Source organism: Camelina sativa, chromosome 17 (assembly GCF_030686135.1).
Source record: "Camelina sativa cultivar CO46 ecotype springtype chromosome 17, ASM3068613v1".
Taxonomy (NCBI): Eukaryota; Viridiplantae; Streptophyta; class Magnoliopsida; order Brassicales; family Brassicaceae; genus Camelina; species Camelina sativa.
In genome coordinates this window covers 19409097-19429802 of record NC_141896.1, presented here as the reverse complement: position 1 = coordinate 19429802, position 20706 = coordinate 19409097, and the positions used below count along the sequence as shown (strand labels likewise).

The window sequence follows — 20706 nt, the reverse complement described above, 5'->3', positions numbered from 1 at the left end:
CTTTTCAATTTTCTCTCTCTTTTCTCTCCTATTAATTCTCTCCACATATACATTTCTTCCAGACACTTATCTCATTCTTTTAATTTTTCGTCTCTTTCTTCTTCTTCCATTAATTATCTCTACATCTCTCCAAATCCACAAAATCTAAACACAAAAAAATCTTTTTTGTTTCTAATGTTTCCAACTTATCTTTCCAAAAATTCTCTCTCTGTTTTTTTCTTTTGCTCTTCGTTATCTCTGTTTTTTTCTTTTGCTCTTCGTTAACTCTTTCAGAAACTCACTTTTGGTTTTTTCCCATGACATTCAGGTGAACCAATTTAACACACCAGGTGTCCACTATTAATCTTATGATGGACAAGTTCTTTTACAAAGACAATAATTTATTTACTCGATAGACTAATTTTATACTTGTCTAAAATATCCATTTGTCCACTATTAATCATGTCATGTATTATATGATTCACAAAAAACCCTGTAGACAACATTCTTGACAAATGGACAAGTACTTTAAACTAATGGACAAGTTTGTATTTCTCAACTTGTCTATCAGACAAACTTTGTCCACATAACTAATTTTGTCCATAGACTTATACTATTCCACCCACTATATCTCTGAACTATATATATATATATATATATATATATATATATATAAATTGCAAACTCAACATATCTTTCAGTTTATAAAATGTTTACTACGGGTCCTACTCGTTTGTTCCAAACATAATTCATTTTGCATATTCACGTGTTCAACCCATTATATACAGAGCATTTTAGTCTTTTAATCTACCTCATGTGGTAGATCAGAAAAGATGTTTTCTTTTATGGTAGAATTTGAAAGTTTTTAACCTAATGTAGTAGAATTGACAAAATTCCCTTAAAAAAAAAGCATCTTCTTGGTCTCTAATTTATACTACTAATTTAGGTTAAAATCAGTAATTAATGGAACAATGAAGGACTAATTTGCAGTATTAAGAAATAAGTAAAAAGCACACACTCACACGTTAGAGGCCGTTCCAGATTGCCACGTCATCGTCTCCTCTGAACGAGTTTCTGCAAAAACCTGAAACGTGCTGCACCGGCACCCCCCCCCCCCTTTCTTCCTTCTTCTCTTTCTCTCTCTCGATTTTGGAAGAGAGAAGAATCGTTCGATTTCGTTTTCTCTTCTTTTGGATTTTTTTATTTTCCCGGAAAAATTTTGGAATCGGTTTGAGTTGTATCTCTCTCTCCCGTGTTGTGGTCAACCATGAATATCTTTCGATTTGCTGGCGATATGACTCACTTGACCAGTATCTTAATCCTTCTTCTCAAAATCTACGCTACCAAGTCTTGCGCTGGTTAGTTCTCTCTTTCCTTGAAATGTTGTTGTATGTTTCGAAGAACCGTTACAATCGCGTTTGTTTTCGTTTTCCTTAGCTTCCAAATGCAATTTTATTGAGGTTTTAGTGATCGATTTCGAGGCGAATCCGTGTTTGGTTAGTTTGCAATTTCAAGTCAAGATAGTGATGAAATCTCAATCTTAGGAGTTTCTAAAAACGAGAGAGAGATCTGTTGCCTAAGATTATATATCATCATACATTGTGCTGCTACTTAACAATTTTTTTTGTTGTTTGACTTTTTGGATTTTTTGTTGGCTAATAGGAATCTCTCTCAAGACTCAAGAGCTATATGCGCTTGTGTTCTTGACTCGCTACTTGGATCTCTTTACGGATTACGTATCTCTCTACAACAGCGTTATGAAGATTGTCTTCATTGCTAGCTCTTTGGCTATCGTTTGGTGTATGCGTAGGCATCCACTTGTGAGGAGGTCATACGATAAGGACCTCGACACATTTCGTCATCAATTTGTTGTGTTGGCATGTTTTGTTCTTGCACTTGTCCTGAATGAAAAGTTCACAATTCAAGAGGTATTTTTCCATATGAATTTCACATTGCTTTTGTATTTTTTAGTTTGTAGAGACTAGGAAAGCGAATACTTATCGGAAAATATCAATGTGGTTGTGTAGCTTGCTCCCATATGTTGTGCAATCTTCTTTTTGGTTCATTCGTTATACATCATGCTTAGATATGGCTGAACTTCATACTGCTAATGCGAAAGTATCTTCGTAAACACTATATGTGCTTGGTGATTATGATGGATAATGTCAGTTCTTTTCATCTTGTATCATTTGGATTTGGTATATATCTTGGCTACTGGTTGAATATATTATCATCTATGTAAATGCATTGAATTCAACTCTTTTCGCAACCGATTTGAGTCTGGCTTTTATATGTGAAAACTTTGTTTTAGTTGGTGCTAAAGCCTGTTTAAACGTTACAACCTCTCAGTATCTCGTTGTTTGTTATTGAGAAACACTTTTGAGTGTCAAACTGTCGCATCGTTAAAGGTTTGTTTGCTTCCATTAATGGAACCTGCTGTGTCCTAGTTACCTATGTATGTTCCATAAGTTGCCCATGGATTAGTGGCATCTGTGTCTTGCTGTTACTATTCTGGCCAAAATGTTCTTTGATTAACGTGTCTTAAGAAACTTTAATAACTCCGTATATGCACTTCACCAAGATTGTTTACCTTTACTACCTTCATATGTATATGTAATATGTCAAATATATGCTCCTGGTAAAAGTCTCACCTGTGCAGCTGACTTCACTCAGAATTTGAGTGCATTTGTTAATTCTGTGAATTCAAAACCATTTCAGGTATTCTGGGCCTTTTCTATCTACTTGGAGGCAGTTGCTATCCTTCCCCAGCTGGTGTTGCTACAGAGAAGTGGAAATGTCGACAATTTGACTGGGCAATATGTCCTCTTTCTCGGGTACGTAATTCTTTCCAGACATATGCATTTGCTTACTTTACCACTGGCTTTTACAGGTTAATGTTTTGGAACTCATTGTAAATTTAGCATGAGTACTAGGCTACTAGCTACATGCATTCTCTTTGGGTGTGTTTAGAATTGGTTTCAGCCGATTGATATACTTTGTCTTTCATAGTTCATACACTTGTTAATTTGATCAATGAGAAACGCTTGCATATATCTCAGAAGTCTATACATTTTTGTCTTTCCTTCTAATTTCTGTCTGTCTAGAAGTTGAGCTGAACTAGTTGCACTCTTTGTCAAAAGGAAGTTAGACTGGTTTGCCCTTGCTATGCATTTGGTTCTGATGCATACTTTGTGTCCTGTACGCAATATCTCAATGTGCAAACTTGAGGAAAATTTAGCATGCACTCACATGGGTAATGATTTTACTTGCAGGGCGTATCGTGGACTCTATATCATCAACTGGATCTATCGCTATTTCACAGAAGATCATTTCACTAGATGGATTTGTAATGTTTCAACAAAGAAGCACTAATTACATTTTCACCACTTGTTTTTCCTCTTTGCTAATTTTACATATATTTGCATTTTCCAGCTTGTGTGTCCGGGCTTGTCCAAACAGCTCTCTACGCTGATTTCTTCTACTACTACTACATAAGGTAATGTAGCCCCACCAGTCTGAACTTAAACCTTTTTACATAACTGATACTGATCATGTTACTGACTTTGGATCCTTTCTATTTCGTTTTAGCTGGAAAACCAACACCAAACTTAAGCTTCCGGCTTGAACAGGAACCCGACAAATTTTGCGACAGTATGAAAATCCAGGAAGTTGCAGCAATGTTGACATTAGAAAAGAGAGACATGGTTAATATTTGGTTTCGCCCTCTTTCTAACAATGAGTTGAATGATGCAGGATTGTTGTTTAAAATGTGTTTTTTTAGTCGTTTAATGCAAATTGTAGCTCTGCCAACGATTTTAGACCTTAAGAAGAGGCTTCGTTATATCAAAAGTAGTCTTTATAGAAATAAGGAAAAACACACGAACTCTTTTACTTCCTTGCATGAATGTATTGTTCAAAACTGTTACTCAGATCAGAGCGAGGTTAACAAAGTCTTTAAAACCTAGTCTTCCTCCTGATTGTGTTTCACTTTCTTGGTTTTCTTCTTGTGCTCTCGTGACTTCTTGTTGCTTAGCTCGTCTTTCTCTTCACCCTCGGGGACATTTTCTCTACTGCGTTTCTCCTTCTTTGACTTCTTTGTTTTGACAGGAACCTTCTCAGTCTCATCTTCATTCTCCTCATCGTCTTTATCCTCAGAGACTGTTTCTCTACTGCGTTTCTCTTTCTTTGACTTCTTTTTTTTCACAGGAGCCTTCTCCGTTAAATCGTCTTCCTGGTCCATGATCTCCTCTGTTTCAGCCTCAACCACCGTGTTTGCTACAGCAGTCTCTGCTTCAACCATAAAACCAATCATCTTACAAACATACTAACGGAGGAAAACATAAATAGTTCTGATTTGTCAACGGCAATAGAAAAACAAACCTTCTCCAGTAAAGCCCGAGTCGAACACAAGACCTGTAAGATGCTGCTTCAAGAAAACCTACAATAAAACAATGAGAGATTAAGTAACTCCCTACTTGACCAAAAAATACTAGTTGTATGTCGAAGAGCATACCGCAGAAATGAGTTGGCGTGTCTTAACGTCATAAACACGTAAATATCGGTCCAACCCTGAGCAATTCAATAAAAACACACGGACATGAGATTCTTGCACAATTTAATAAAACAACACACATGAGACTGTTGTAACGGCATATGGAGGTGAAGTTGTGACAATGAACATACCACAAGAAGCTATCACTTGATGCTGTGGATGTCTAACCACAGATCTTATGCTTCCAGAGCACTTTCCTAAAAAGCTTCCCAACAGCTTTCCTGCAACAGAGATGATTGATTAATTGTTTGATTCAGTATGCAACGTTAGTTTATACTACATAAGTAGAGAAAAATCAATGAACCTGTTCGTATATCAAAAGAAGCAAGGTCAGCAGAAGCATTCCCGACATAGATAGTATGACCGTCTGGGTCTTCCGCGATTGATGTAATTGCGGTCTCATGGTAATCAAAGGACAGGACCGGTCTACGCTGAGTAGAAATGTCATAAAGACGAACCTGTCACCAGCACAAGTAAAATGTGAGTGATCCGGACAAGACTCACACTGAAAAAAGAAACAAGAGGTTTTTAACCTGGTGAGACTTGGTGCCCGTGACAAATTTACGGTGATCATCCTTGCTCAAGAACGTAGCACTAGTGAACCAGGTGGGTGTGAAGATTCCGAGATTGTCCTTAGGAGGCTGCAACAAACAGAGATGAGAATGTAAAAGCTTAGTTAGTTCATCAAAGAAACTGAGAGGTTTTGAATGACATAAAGACGAGGAAGCAACTCACGGATTTGGCACTCCAGATCTTAGTACATTGTTCAAGATCCCATATAGTGGCCTCAACCCGTCTCCTGTATCAGACATTCATTTCAGTATAGTAACAACCAAAACTGAGATATAAAACAGATGATCCACAGATATAAGCAAATCGATTCAGTTCTTAACTACTAACCCTCCAAATAAGCTGAAGTTTTCGCTCCCATCCACTTTACCAACCAATATTTCACCAGAACCACATGCTTTCCAAGTTGTAGGTGAAGCATCATCCGTGGAATCACTATGTGCATCTGGAAATTTAACTGATCTGAGGCTCACATCTCCTTTTTTTGTGCATGTAAGCAATTTGCAAGATCTAATAACCCCAAGTTTTGTTGAGAACGTCAATAGCAACACAAAATACAAAACATAATTCACTGGAAATTTCGAAGAAACTGTCTCAGTGTTCAGGTATATATACCTTTCTGCCTGATCATCTATCTTTTTTCTGAATAAGTGCAGGGCAGAAATTTCGTTATCCTCAGGGGAACAACCATCATCACCATATACAGAGTATGCAAAGTGAAGATCACCATTACAAGGATTAAGAATCTCAACCTATGGAAAAGGACAGAAATGAACAAAATGATTGGATAAATGTTAGCTACATTACAGAGAGAAATATAGTACACAAATGCACATAGATTAGAGTAAGGAAAACTTACATTGCCATCTTTTCTTGCAACAGCCAAAAGCTGCAATTGGAAGGACAAAAAAAAAAGAAAACAGACTATGAGTTCGCCATTATGACGCAAAAAACGAAAAAAAAATGAAGTGGAAAACATGAGTTAAGAAGCTCTCTTCGATAAAATCAGATTTCACAGAAGTAGGCTAATGCATTCAACTTTTACAGAAGTAGTGAACAACTATAATTCAGGGAAAAAAAAATAACATTCATGAGCTATATAGTAGTAGGCTAGTAGTACAGGAGGAGACTATGACATTGTTTAAAGCAAAATGATAAAATCCTACACCGATAAGTTCTCAATCGCTACTAAACAAAGCCAAAACTTCAAACCGCCAAGCAAAACAGTAAACTCAAACTACAAATTGTCTAAATAGAACAAGGAATACAATGGAAACCTCAAATTTGGCTCAGTAGTACCATAACTATCTCCAGGACCAAGAATGACATGTTCAAATTAAATTCAAACAGGTTACTAAGCCACACCTAGCTTCAATCCTAGCTTAACATAAACATGAAAAGAATGAAACTTTACCGGATTCCTTAACCGGTCATCAATGGAAGCTGCAAGAACGGTTCTAGAAGCATTCATCTCGCCCCATGTGTTCACTACAGTCGGAGTCCCTCTCTCTTTACCACGAGCTTCAGTCACTGCACATCAAATTGAAAAAAAAAATCTATCAGGAAAAACAAAAACTTCAATATAATTCCCACCAAGTAAACAGAGAGAAAGAGGGAAGTGGGGCACCTTTGATTAAGCCGAGAGAGTCAAAGGTTAAAGCACGGATCGGTGGGCAACCGAGATTCTCGGGAGGGAAGATTCGAGGCATTTGATCGCCGCCGTAATTATTTACTCCGAGTTGCAGAGACACGACGACGGAGAAGAGACGAGAAACCCTTTTTAAAACCCTACGCCCCGTTTTTGGAAGTGTCTTCTAAACCGACCGCGAAATTAAATCATTATTATTGTGTACTTGAAGCGGTTTAGCTTTTTCTGGTTTACCCGAACCGGGCATGTTCGTTTGTGTACAAATTGTGTCTTGTTTAAATCTTTTTTTTTTTTTTTTTGTTAATTTAATGTAAGTGAGTTTACTTGGTGATTGTTTTCAAGGAAAATGATTGATAGTTATACTTATACCAAACACAATGAATCATATTAATAGGTGATGTTTTCAACTAAAATAATGGTTTTCAATGGTGAGAGTAGATCATGAAGTGCGAATCAAATAATTAAACAAATCAAATACTCTAATATATATGTTTAATGGTGAAAGTAGATTTAATAGGTGATGTTTGACAAATAATTATTTGGTAAAAAATTTAAAAATTATTTAGAAAAAAATAATTAAATAAAACATTGTATAAAAATATACCATGTATATTATATTGAAAGTTGTTGTAAAACACTCAGTGGACTCTATCTGACTGGCCCGTCTATTAGCCTAGTAGATTACGGCCCATTGTACTAAGGCCCATTCGGCCATGTCCTTAGTTATGTCGGTTTGTACTTAGTCTCTTATGGGACTCTATATATATGTTGTAACCTCGAGTTTGATCATTAATAAGACAAGAGATTTCGTTCCCTAAATCCTCTAGTTTATAACACGTTATCAGCACGATAGCCTCTAAGGCCAGCTGAGAAAACCCTAACCACAAACCCCTAAAGCCGCCGCCCACAAAACCCTAAAACCGCCTTTGATCTTCTTCCTTCTTCGAGACTCATCTTCTTTGTCTTGGAGATCTCTTGTTGATTCACGAGCATACTTAGCTCGTGATCAAGTTCTATTCAAAACCCGATCGAGGTTCGTTGGTGCGCGGTTCGGGGTGAGTTCGCGAGAAGCTGATCGAGAGAATCTGTTCGCGGTTCCGGGAAGCATCCGAGAGCGGTACGTAGGCGATGCGAGGATCTGTCCGAGAGCAGTCCGAGAGCAGTTCGAGAATGGTACGAGGATTGGGTCGATAGCGGTTCTGATCGAGGTTCGTGAGTGAAATCTGAGGTCTTTAGCTCCCAGATCAAAACCAGTCAGACCCTAATTGGTGAAAGGTATATAAGATCTAAAATCCTCCTTAAAACCCTATAAATCGAATTTGAACCTAAAGCTATTGAACCCTAAAAACATCCAAGTACACAATCTAACAAAGTTTAAATTCCTTAAAATCCTATGACTTAAAATCGGATTACTTAGGTTGTTAGATTGTTTGTTAAATTGCACCAAAAGATATCAAGTTTAAATTGGATTGATTGCTTGATTGATTGTTGCATAAGAACCTAGAACTAAATTGTTAGATTCTTAAGAAATAGAAATCAAACTGTTCTAGGAGATTAAAACTTGGATCATTCATGCATAACAATTAAAATCAGACCATGTATAGGTTGTTATAAAATCGACAGCATGAATTAAAATTTTAGGATTGCTTAAACTGTTCTTAAGAAATTAAGAAGAAAATTTTCAGATCCTAAAACTATGAAATTCGAAAATCATAGATTTGTTCTAGGCTGCTAGAACTATCAGGATAACTTCCAATTTAATTTGAGTAATTATCCTAAAAGTTTAAAGGAAAATATTTACTAGACTTGCATAGAAAATTGAATCCGATAATTCCTAAATTATTTGTTAAATTTCCTAAAACCTAAAACTTGAAAATTGGAATTAAAATATAGATTAGGATAACTCCTAAATCAATTCCAGTAATTATCTAAAAAAAAAAAAAAAAAGGTTTAGGACAATATTTACTAAAATCCTAGAGTGAAAAGGAAAACTTAAGAAAAGGAAATTCTATCTGGAAATAAGGAAAACTTTGCATGCTAGTATCTATCTAGGATTTGTTGTCTTGCATGCATATTAAGGCCACGAAATTGAGTATAATAAAGGCATGTTTCGGTCTCAAATACCACATGACCTAAGTTCGAAAATTATAAGAAAAGGCAAGGCATGGTTCGGTCTCAAATACCGCATGACCTAAGACTAAAACAATCCCATGTTTCGGTCTTAAATACCGCATGGCATGATCCAAATTAATTACATGGTTCGGTCTTAAAAACCGCATGATATAATCGGGTGCATGTTCTGTATTAACCTAAAAAATCAAAGGACCTATGTGAGTGTATTAAGGATGATAATGATTGCACTAAGAAAAATATATATAAGGTGATTATGCATATGCACACCTTGATGAGAGTCACAAGAATCAGTACCTCACCATAGAAAATCCTATTGACCTTTGGGCAGAGTTGAAAAACAAATATGGACACCAACAGATGGTGCTCCTACCAAAGGCTCAATTCGATTAGAAAAACCTAAGGATCCAGGACTTCAAATCCTTGGATGAGTATAACTCAGAGCTTTTAAGATTGTCTCTATCCTAAGGTGGTGTGGTACTGAGATTACTAAGGATTTGCTAGAGAAGACATTCTCGGCTTATCATACTAAGGGGTTTAAGACCTATGCAAACCTCATCTCTTGTTTGCTACTTGCTGAGCAAAACAATGAGCCATTATTGATGGAAAGTGCAATGAAGCTCACAAGGTTGACATTACAAAGAAAAATCCTCAAGAGCCTAAAGAGCCTAATGAGACCAACTACGTCCATAGAGAAAGACACTACGGTCGCGGCCGTGGTGGCAGAGGACGTGGTGGTCGAGTAGGCCAGGCTAGCCGAGGAGGCCGCGGACATGTTGGTCCAGGTCGTGTGGACTTACCAAGGAAATAATTATGGTGGTCAAGGCCATAGAAACCGATTAGGCTTCGGCCTTGGTTGGTGTAGAGGCCGCGGGTTATCTAAACCCGCAACATAAGACCAAGTCCACTTGTAATAATAATTATGGTATAGAAAACCATTAGATAAAGACATGCAGAACTCCTAAAGCACCTTGTTGATCTCTACTAAGAGAATTTGAAATAAATAAAATAAATCCAAAAGCTAACCTGGTTCATCTCGATGGTGAAGGAAATTTCAACCATGAGAATGATGACTAAATTGGATTATGAGATTTGTAATTGCCTAAAGAAAAAAATATTTAAACTCTTGTGGTGTATTAACTTAGTTTCTATGCTTTGAATTTGATTGAATTACTATTTCCTTCATTATATATTTGCAAGTTTAAAACATAAAATTATTGTCCTATTTATAGAAATGGCCAAGGACATATAATAAAAGTTGCCAATGTTAGTACAATTGCGGGTATAGCAATTTTATGTGAAGGCTACGACCAGGCTCACATTTTGTTGCCTAATGGCACACATATTGAACTAAGTAATGCCTTATACTCACCCAGCTCTAAGAGAAGCTTATTGAGCTTTAAAGATATAAGATCAAATGGTTATCATATTGAAACCAAGGGTGAAGGATCTAAAGAGTTCCTCTACATTACAGAAAATGTGAAAGGACAAAAGAAGATCCTAGAGACTATACCTGCACTAGCCTCTGGTTTATACCATGCTAAGATTAACATGATAGAAGCTAACTTGGCAAAGCAAAGAAAGAAAATGTTCAACGAATAATTCACTTTATGGCATGACCGACTTGGCCAGCCGGGTTCGAACATGATGCGTAAACTAATTAAGAGTTCGAAAGGGCACATCCTCAAAGAAAGAAAAGTTTTCCCTAAAATCTCACTTGTGTAGCATGTGCACAAGGGAAACTTATTATAAGACCATCACAAGTAAAAGTCAGCAAAGAAATTTTTCTGGAAAGGATACAAGGTGACATATGTGGGCCAATACACCCACCTAGTGGGACATTCCGATATTTCATGGTGATGATAGATGCATCAACCAGATGGTCCCACGTATGCTTGTTATCCACGAGAAACTTAGCATTTGCTAGGCCCTTAGCTCAAATCATTTGATTAAGAGCACATTTTCCGGACTTTCCACTTAAGACTTTACATCCCAAGCGTTTAATGATTTATGTATGTCCATGGGGGTGAGTGTGGAACATCCCGTGGTACATGTTCATACACAAAACGGATTAGCTGAATCCTTCATTAAACAAATACAATTGATAGCTCGACCATTGTAAATGAGATCGAAGCTCCTTGTGTCGGCTTGGGGACACGCAGTCTTACATGCAACAAACTTATACGCATCAGGCCATCTAGTGAGAATAGATATTCCCAACGGGTCATTAGCCAGACATACCCCATCTAAATCAATATTCGGGTGTGCCGTTTATATTGCATCCACATAGAGAACTAAGATGGGATTTCAAAGGAGAATGGGAATATATGTTGATATGAGTCTCCCACTATTATAAAGTATCTTGAGCCAACCACATGTGATTTATTTGTGGCCATATACGCGGACTGTAAGTTTACAGAATCCGAATTCCCTATGTAGGGTGGAGAGACTAACAAGCTGGTCAAAGAATTAATATGGAATCAAACATCCTTAAATTGGCAAGATCCTCGGACTCTAGCATGTGATGCAGAGGTCCAAAGAATTGTATATTTGCAAAAGCTAGCTAATAAATTGCCAGATTCCATTTGACCCAAAGAGAGTAAATAAAATCGTACATACCAGCTTGTAATGCACCAGTACGTATTGATGTTCACAAGGAACACAATAAACAAGTTGCTACAGAAAGGTTCCAAATATAGAATCCTCGGAAAAATAAAAGAGGTGCATATCAGACCGAGGCTAAGGGAATGATAGAAAAGCCAGACGTTGTCACAAGAACTTCTAAGGCACCAAGTGAGGCTCAGGACGCTGAACCTCAAGAGCCTGAAGAAGTTGACAACAATGAGATCTCAATAAACTATATCATGTCTGGAATATAATGGAATTGCAAAGATGTCGACATTAAATGAAATATTATGCATACAAGGTAGCACTTGAGACAAATGAGGATCTAGAGCCCACGTCTATATTAGAGTGCACTCAAAGCAAAGAAGCTATTGACGTGGAGCTTAACTCTTACAAGAAGAGTAGTGTGTTTGGTCCGACCTTAAGGATAGCACCTGAATTTAAAGCCAGTTGGACATAAATAGGTCTTTGTAAGAAAGAGAAATGAGAGTAATGAAATCGTGAGATATAAACACGGCTTGTAGCACAAGGATTCTCTCAAAGACCTGGCAAAGATTATGAGGAGACATACTCCCTTGTGATGGATGCAACGACTTTTAGATATCTAATAAGTCTGGCTGTAATTTGTGGTTAATGGATGTTAAAACCACATACTTATATGGTCCACTGGAAAATAAAAGATTACTAGAGGATATAGAGCTCAATTATAAGAGTGGTTCTCGAGAAAATACTGCATAAGGCTAGACAAATCCCTTACTGGACTGAAACAAAATGGGTGTATATGGTACATAGATTCAGTAAGTACCAAGTCAAAGAGGGCTATCAAATGATCCCATCAGTCCATGTATTTATAAAGAAGTTTGCAAACAAAGGATTTGTAATCATAGCAGTATATGAGGATAATTTGAATATCCTAAGAACCTCTGGGAAATCACCCAAACAGTAGAATATCTCAAGAGAGAATTCAAAATGAAAGACCTAGGCAAGAAGAAGAAAAATTTCTGTTTGGGATTACAACTTGAGTACATTGATGATGAAAACCTTGTGCATCAAATGGCATATACAGAAAAGGTACTCAAGAGATTTAATATGGAGCAAGCTCACTCATTGACTAGCCCAATGGTTGTGAGAAGTGTAGAAGTGGATAAAAGATCTATTTGTTCCTAAGAAGGACAATGAAGAAATTCTTGATCCTAAAATGCCACACCTCAGTGCTATAGGAGTGTTAACATTCTTGGCTAGCCACACTAGACCAGAGATAAGTTTGCCGTGAACCTCCAAGCAAGAATTAGTTCTTGATAGACCCAAAGGCACTGGAGTGAAATTAAGTATTTGTTACCTACAAGGAACTTTTAAATATGGGTTTATATTATACTAACTATAACAAAGAAGGTTTTAGTTGGTTTTTGCTGATGCAGGTTATAGCAAAGAAAGATTAAGTATGGTTGAGGTTGGATACTCAACATATCAGGATGGATTGCGGTATGATCGAAGACAACAAGGAAGCAACCGTAATCTATGAAGACAATACAGCCTGCATCGCACAACTCAAAGAAGGTTACATCAAGGGAGATCGGACGAAGCACATACTGCCCAAGTTCTTCTTCACACAGGAACTACAAAAGGCCGGAGAAGTTCAAGTGGTGCAAGTTCAGTCATGCGACAACTCAGCCGATCTCTTCACCAAGGCATTACCGACAACAACATTCAAGAAGCTCACACACCAGATTGGAATGCGGAGACTCAAGGACTTAGAGTGATGTTTGGAACAGGGGGAGCAATGTGTGCTGTACTCTTTTTCCTTCACCAAGGTTTTGTCCCAATGGGTTTTCCTGGTAAGGTTTTAATGAGGCAGCATCCCCTAAGCACATTGCAGCGATCCCGTCCAAGCATAGGCACGGTCATATCGTCCAAGGGGGAGTGTTGTAAAACACTCAGTGGACTCTATCTGACCGGCCCGTCTATTAGCCTAGTAGATTACGGCCCATTGTACTAAGGCCCATTCAGCCTGTCCTTAGTTATGTCGGTTTGTACTTAGTCTCTTATGGGACTCTATATATATGTTGTAACCTCGAGTTTGATCATTAATAAGACAAGAAATTTCGTTCCCTAAATCCTCTAGTTTATAACAAAAGTTGATTTAATTTAAAGGAGAATTTGTCTTCCCAATCACGCTCTTACCATTTTTTAAAGTCACAATTACCTATTTAAGAAAAACACATATTAAAAAAGTTTTACAAAAATCACTTATATGTAATTATATAATTAATGAAAATTATGTTTTCCCATCTTTAGAAGATTTTTCTTGCAAGTAAGTGTTGATAACAACAACTTTACATGTGAGAATTTTACCATAATCTTACATTGGTGTGAAAAAATTTAGTTGGTTGTTGCATAATATTGATAAAAAAAGGTTTGTCAGATTTTGACTAATCCTTATTTAATGAACTAGGAAACCGGCCCGTGCGTTGCCGCATGGGAAAATGAAAGTGTTTGAAGAGACTGACATTAGTCATGTTTTAGAAAGAAAATTTAAAAAATAATTTTCTTATTGAGAGTATTTCGATTATAGAATTTCTAAACTGGTTTTACAGCTATTCAGTTTTCTGATTTATCAGGTTTTGTTAAAAACATTCTTTTATAATTTTAATCACTTTTTATTTGGATGTGTTCATAATTGGCTCTTTTCTGATTAACATTATTCATTGGCTCTTTTGTATATACATAAATTGGAAGTGCCTAACATTTTATCCTAGCTTCCTCGACATTGGAGTTGTCAGCTTGGCAAAAACATCGGTATAACCACATCTTAAACTCAATAGAAGTATATCCTTCACCCAAAAAACATGACTAATTTGTGTTGTTATAACCATATCTTTAACCACATGGTGGTGGGCTAGTGGTTCCCATCTGATTGGAAGAGTTGCCTTGTTGGTCAATGCCAGGGATCAATTCTCCCTAGATACATAATTGTTACTCATTTACTATGTGGCCAAATGGACATGGATCCTTGCTTACGGTCCATTTGAATACCCAGAGAAAGGATCTATCCGTGGGCTGCACCTCCTCCAGGGATTAGTCTCGGTCTCCTCCATAGGACTGGAGATTTACCCTGAGTTATCAAAAAAAAAAAAAACTACAAACTCCATTGTTATTTATGTTTTACCTCAACATATATAGGGACATTTATCAGCAAAAATAGAAATGCTCCAAAGTCATGAGCTCATTTATCAACTTTAAATCCAGATCCATATAAAATGTCCAATGTGAACAAAACACAAATCATATGTGAGAAAAAATAGAAACATAAACATGTATATATATATATACATCTACCGCCCGTTTTAAGTTACAATTGATGTTATAATATATATACTCAATTCGAACATATTGCCAATACAATGCCATGATAGTTATGCATGTTGTCCAACTAATTAAACTCTTATACGTTAAAAGTAAAATCTGAATTAACATTATACATATGTACTTATTACAACTATCTTTTTTCAGTAAAGCAAAAGTAAAATCTAAATACATATGTATTTCATCAATTAAGAGGAATACATATATATATATATATATATATATATTGATGTATGAAATATGTTCACTTAAACTTTAAGATGCTCACCCGTTATTTATTTTTTATTTAAGAGTCCAAAGAAACGATGGTACTCTATGGTACTTTATGCAAACTTATTTTTTGGTCACTTTTATATTTCGTAGTTACAAATTTTAAAATGATGAAATTGACACTTTCGCCTAAATTTCCCTATATATTCTCCACTATTTACTTATAATTTGAAGATGCATATGCTGCAAAAGAAATTATGTAACAACTTAGTAGACACAATTAGGGTAGTAACCAAACCACAACGCATAGAAAGCAACAGTACTGATTAAGTTACCAGTGACATAGATTTTTATCTGCCAAATACAGAAAAATACTCCCTCCGTTTCAAAATATAGGATGTTTTAGTGGAAACACGTATATTAAGAAATAATTACTTTTAAAATGTTTAACCAATCATAAATAAGTCTGCATAATATAAGATTTAAATTTAATCTAAAAGTTGCATAGAAAGTTGGAAACATCCTATATTATGAAACAAAATTTATTCTCTAAACATCTTATATTATGAAACGGAGGGAGTATACAACAACGTTTCTAAAACAACACTGTTACAATTTTTAAACTATAAACCTAAAAGAACATAAACAATGCCAAAGTCAATATATTCGACTTACATTCATCATAATCCATAACAGATAAACCATTTTGAATTATGTAAAATACTTTTCCATCTTATCAAACATCCAAATAATATTCCAAAATTTAAATATACACACATGTGTTTCCAACTAAATTTGTTCAATTGGTATAATAACCCTTGGATGAAATATAAATTTTAATTGTTGTAGCATGTTAAGTAGAAATCGTAACATTGTTCTACACTTCTACTCTTAGTAAAGTCTCCCATATCATTATATTTACAAAGAAAAAAAATATGAGTGTTTTTAGAAAAAAATATTTTTAAAAAGAAAGACCTCATGAAAAATGTTCACAAAAGTTCTTTTGGCCTGTAAATCATTTTTTCTCTAAAAGGTTCGCAGCTTTATTGTTATTATTGCTTCTAGTGCATTGAAATTAAAAGTTGAAAATAAATGATTCATCGTGATTGTATTGGACCCGCGACGGACTTTCTAAAATACTTTTTCGTTTGAAACACCGATTTAATTATATACATGTCTTTCTGACTACTCTCCCTCTCATCGTGAAGGGTAAGAGAGTTAGGCAACACTCATAATATTTATAATATAAAGAATCATAATATTCTTTTATAGTTACAACACAAACAAACAGATAAAATGGCTAAACATCTGTTAATTATTTCATATATTTTATTTTATTTTTGTAACTGGCCAATATATTTTAATTATTTTATTATACCTTAGATTTGATCATGTACAGCAGTTCTATACTATATAGGAATATAATATGATAATAAAGAAATTGAAATCATGACTCAAGCGGTGCAACAGTAGTGACAAACTGTAGTATATGGAGGTGGATAGTTTTGGTGATGTGGGTGCGTGTTGACTTCCCAAACGTTACCACCGCCAAACTAAAATCTTTCCAGTATGTCTTTCTTCCAACAAAAAACTTAACACTCTTTGTCTGGAAACAGAAATATCTCCCCCTTCATCAAACAGATTCATGACCCCTTGTACGAATAAGTTTTTGTTTTGAAAGCGAAGAATCATTGTCTGTCTATTAACTTAAGAAAGATAAAAATAAAAAAAAGTTGTTGATTAGAATAAAAACTTTTCGAAGCAAAGCTGCTTATATCATATCAAACAGATTGATAACAACAACAAGTCTACCGTCTATGACATGAGCGATTAAATGTCGATGATACTGCATACGAAAATGATGAAAATCAGAAACACTGATGAAATAACTAAAAAAAACTTGGTCCGTATCAAATCCAAACAAAAATGAGGTTGTAATCAGCACAGAACTAAGTCATCATAGTCAATCTAAACAGTACATTATAATGATGGTTACTAATATCAGTTCCACAGAAAATCAACATATGGCTTTATATATTAACATCCCTTTACGACAATTAGTGGACTAAGCGACTAACTCAGAGGGTATGATGAATTGATCCCCATTCAAGGACTAACCCAATATAGTTCTCCATCTGTCGTAATGAAAGTGACTCCCATCTGCAGATTTCCATACAATGTTAAGAATTACATTTGTATCAGAACGTACAAGTCAAAGGATTACTGGTGAGTTTAATTGTTACATTGGAAAATAATTAAGAGAGACAGAAGAGGTAAGAGTTACATAAAAGAGAACACCGTACGTTCCTCTCGCCATCACCACTGTTGAATTTTAAAAAATATACGTTAAGAAAATTAACAACATTAAAGAAAAAATTAAGAGACGAGAACAAATAACCACCAAACGATAAGGATGAATCACAAACATAAAGGAAGACTAACACGTCAACGGGTCTTTTAATATATATCAACGAAGACTCACAATAAAGAAAGAATCACAAACATTGAAGATGGAAAAGCCCTTGGTAAGCAAACGTTCAAACCTTCCTCCACAACCACCGGGAATGAACCCAACCTAAAGGCTAAAGCTTTTAAATAAACGTTATGAATTTTCACCTTTTTTTCTACTAACGGCATGCTGCTTAAAATACGTATAAAATAAGCATCGTACTCAATCAAAGAAATAAAGTCATAATTTTTTTTTTTGTGAATTTAATGTTAAATTATATTCAAAAAAAATATATAACTGTTTTACAACTTGTGCAACTTTCTTTTAATATGCAAAACATTTAGTAGAAAGAGTTTTTATAACCGCGCCTTCAGCCACACTTGATATGCTTCATTGTATCGTCGATCACCCTGTAAACCAATTGCCGTTAGTTGATCCTTCACTTGCTTATCCAACCACGTAACAATCTGCGAAGAGGTATTGGGTGGGTTGCCATGCCTTCTACCATTTCGCTCCCGCCAAAGAGTATAGACAACTTGTAACACCCGTACCGTCACAAAAGACAGAACAACATGTAATCCATCCGGTATGGCCAAAAACGTTTCTTTCTTTAAAATTCACCAACGAACAAACTTCAAACTGTAACTCTTGAAATTACTAACCTGGGAAAAAGGAAAGAAGGGGGGGTGAGTAAACAAGTTTACTCAGTGAGGAGATCAAACTCTGCCCACTGGACATACAGTAATACCGTTCCAAATATAATCAACAAGTATTACATAGCATAGATTCAGAATGTTTATCAATCAAACAAACAAGCAAACATCTTATTTCTCCTCAATAACTTTCATCTTAGTTTATTCACTTCTGTGGCAACTACCACATTCAAACATTTTCGTTTCTTTACATTACTTAGTAAGTTTTACTTTCCTTATAGGTTTGGCCATTATCACTTTTTCTGGCTCACAAACCCCATTCCTGGAAGACCACGGCCCATAGCTCGATTCTTCCCGTACTGTTCGTCAGCGGTTTATGACCTGCAATGAACCCGTCGGTCCATTACAGTCCAACATCCTCAAGTATCTTATCATTTCTTATTCTCATTCTCTTGTATGTTCATAATTATATTTATAATATAATTTATAAGTTAATTCATAACATCATATCATGTAGCTAAATGTGCTTTACATATATCATGTTACTAATAACCTACTTTATCATGCACACAAATCTACACAAACACATTCAATTAACAAACAATTCTTGAGTCTATACTCAGCAACTATCGAAGAGTATATAAAGAAAGAGGTTACTGTGTATTCGCAAATACCACTCTCACCTTAGCCATTGGATTGAATCCTTAGAACTAGCATCAACAGAAGATCCACTTCAACAACAATACTCAAACTGCAGCAGTTTAGATAACCCGATTAGAAATTAATCCATTAAACCAATCCAAACCAAAATCTCCATTTAATATTTTCCAATTAAATTAATTAGATCAAAATCTAATAATTTAATAAACCACAATTCCATTTCACGTGATCATGATTTGATAATAATGCTAATCCAACGAGAGAAACCATCACCACTACACGTCAACGACCAACACAAGTCAACAACCTTCACGACTATTAAGTTCAGCTCTATACTTTAGTTACGGTCTCTGGTTTAGTTGGTTAAGCTTCTCGGTAGAATAATTAACAAACACAACAACAACAACACGAAGCAAGAGTTCGCCGTTTACCTTTCTCAGCGTTTACTCACGGTGAATCTCCTCGACAGCTCAACGTGACAGTTTAAGGTCACGGTGGTTACATCCCCATGGCTCAGCAATATACATCAGAACCAAGCAACAATAAGTCACGACAACAACATAACCTTCTTCCACAAGTTACACAATAAATCTAGGGCTCCTTACCCATAAGAGTCTCGACGATGGGTACGGCACTACGGCTGCTACGGTGACAGCGGCCAGTGACATTGGCTAACACATGGCAGCAAACTCCGGTGATTTACGATGGCTTGCTGAGTAACGGTGGTGTCATGGTGACCGGCGGTAGCGAACGACAAACTCCGTGACCTCTTTCTCTCCTTCTCAACAATGGCAATGAAGACAACATGAGAAAGATGGTGATGATGGTGAGATCCGACGTAGAGAGAGGCATATGACTAGGGTTCACAAATTCTCTCCTTTGTCGTAAACATTAAAGCGGCGATATATGTTACACGAGCATTCACTAACAAAACAAAACCCTTTTGGTCGATTTGTGACTTCTCTCTATTTGGGCCGTAATGGACTGCAACTTAATAACAAACTGGCCCAATTATGAAATTGGGGTGTTACAATTCTCCCCCGCTTAGAATAAATTCGTCCTCGAATTTGCGATTCTCCCCTACTTAGTCTTCGTCCCAACTTAGGAGTATCTTTCTCTTTGATCTTTAACGTTTTAGATTATCCAATCCAACTTGGAGTGTCCTTCTCCTATATGCTTGTTTTGACTTCTTTACAAACTTTTCCGATCAACAAAGAACTGGAAGTTCCCACTTGGTTATACTGTAATCAATCTTGTTTCCATTTACTAGAAATAATCCCTTCATGCTTCTCATTTTTAGCTTTTTAACCAACACAAATCTAATTTTTCCATTACTACGATTAGTTCCGATGTTTAGCACTATTACAACATCAGACGTCGAGAGTGTCACAGTTCCTTTAATGTTTCATCGCTTAGACATAATACACATCTTTCAAATAAAGTCTAAAACTTGAATAGGATACTCCAATTTCCAACAAAAGGTCTTTCCATTACCTTGACTTGTGAAAATAAACAGTTCTCCAACATACGACCTACGACCTGGTCTAACAATGTTCTGAAGTGTACACATCCACCATGACCATTACGGTTTTGTGCAACACGGAGCTCAATGATCCACCAAGCTTCTTTTGCGCTCACCCTGTAAAGTTGACATCCCTTTGAAAGTTTTCCAATGTTAAATTTAACATAGTGTTTTCCTAACACTCTCTTACGGTTTTGGTTCCTTTTGGGTTTCACACTTCCATGCATTTTTTTTTTCCTGACAAAGTAGTACTTTCCATATAATCCTCATTCGCCACATATTGACCATTCTGCATTACTCAAACACCAAATCAAAATAATGTTGCCTCCTCATAATTCTTAGTGA

The 20706-nt window shown here is 36.0% G+C and overlaps 2 protein-coding genes and 1 long non-coding RNA gene across 3 annotated transcripts; 1 reads left to right on the top strand and 2 right to left on the bottom strand.

The window, feature by feature from the left end:
• The first annotated feature begins 678 nt into the window (after positions 1 to 678).
• Positions 679 to 3854, top strand: LOC104757262 (ER lumen protein-retaining receptor A). The gene is made up of 6 exons (XM_010479991.3): positions 679 to 1337; positions 1642 to 1907; positions 2698 to 2813; positions 3252 to 3325; positions 3412 to 3475; positions 3568 to 3854. Exons 1-6 carry the CDS (start codon positions 1247 to 1249, stop codon positions 3602 to 3604), a joined length of 648 nt encoding a protein of 215 aa, XP_010478293.1. The 5' UTR covers positions 679 to 1246; the 3' UTR covers positions 3605 to 3854.
• LOC104757263 (ribosome biogenesis protein NSA1) lies at positions 3793 to 6928 on the bottom strand. The gene is made up of 12 exons (XM_010479992.3): positions 6729 to 6928; positions 6516 to 6631; positions 5961 to 5990; positions 5717 to 5853; positions 5432 to 5611; positions 5267 to 5330; positions 5065 to 5172; positions 4836 to 4989; positions 4663 to 4752; positions 4493 to 4548; positions 4360 to 4417; positions 3793 to 4266 (listed from the first exon to the last, which is right to left on the bottom strand). Exons 1-12 carry the CDS (start codon positions 6808 to 6810, stop codon positions 3941 to 3943), a joined length of 1401 nt encoding a protein of 466 aa, XP_010478294.1. The 5' UTR covers positions 6811 to 6928; the 3' UTR covers positions 3793 to 3940.
• Positions 6929 to 17758: 10830 nt separating this feature from the next.
• Positions 17759 to 19743, bottom strand: LOC147924026 (uncharacterized). Its single transcript, XR_015585757.1, has 3 exons — positions 19271 to 19743; positions 18863 to 18930; positions 17759 to 18188 (listed from the first exon to the last, which is right to left on the bottom strand). It is a non-coding gene; the product is annotated as an uncharacterized LOC147924026 (long non-coding RNA).
• Between the last annotated feature and the right edge of the window lie 963 nt (positions 19744 to 20706).

Coding starts and splice junctions, on each gene's coding strand:
- LOC104757262 (XM_010479991.3), top strand. CDS start 1,247: ATGAATATCTTTCGATTTGCTGGCGATATGACTCACTTGACCAGTATC. Junction 1,338..1,641: donor CGCTACCAAGTCTTGCGCTG/GTTAGTTCTCTC, acceptor GTTGGCTAATAG/GAATCTCTCTCAAGACTCAA. Junction 3,326..3,411: donor TCATTTCACTAGATGGATTT/GTAATGTTTCAA, acceptor TGCATTTTCCAG/CTTGTGTGTCCGGGCTTGTC.
- LOC104757263 (XM_010479992.3), bottom strand. CDS start 6,810: ATGCCTCGAATCTTCCCTCCCGAGAATCTCGGTTGCCCACCGATCCGT. Junction 6,632..6,728: donor CTCTCTCGGCTTAATCAAAG/GTGCCCCACTTC, acceptor TTTGATGTGCAG/TGACTGAAGCTCGTGGTAAA. Junction 5,331..5,431: donor AACTTCAGCTTATTTGGAGG/GTTAGTAGTTAA, acceptor TGTCTGATACAG/GAGACGGGTTGAGGCCACTA.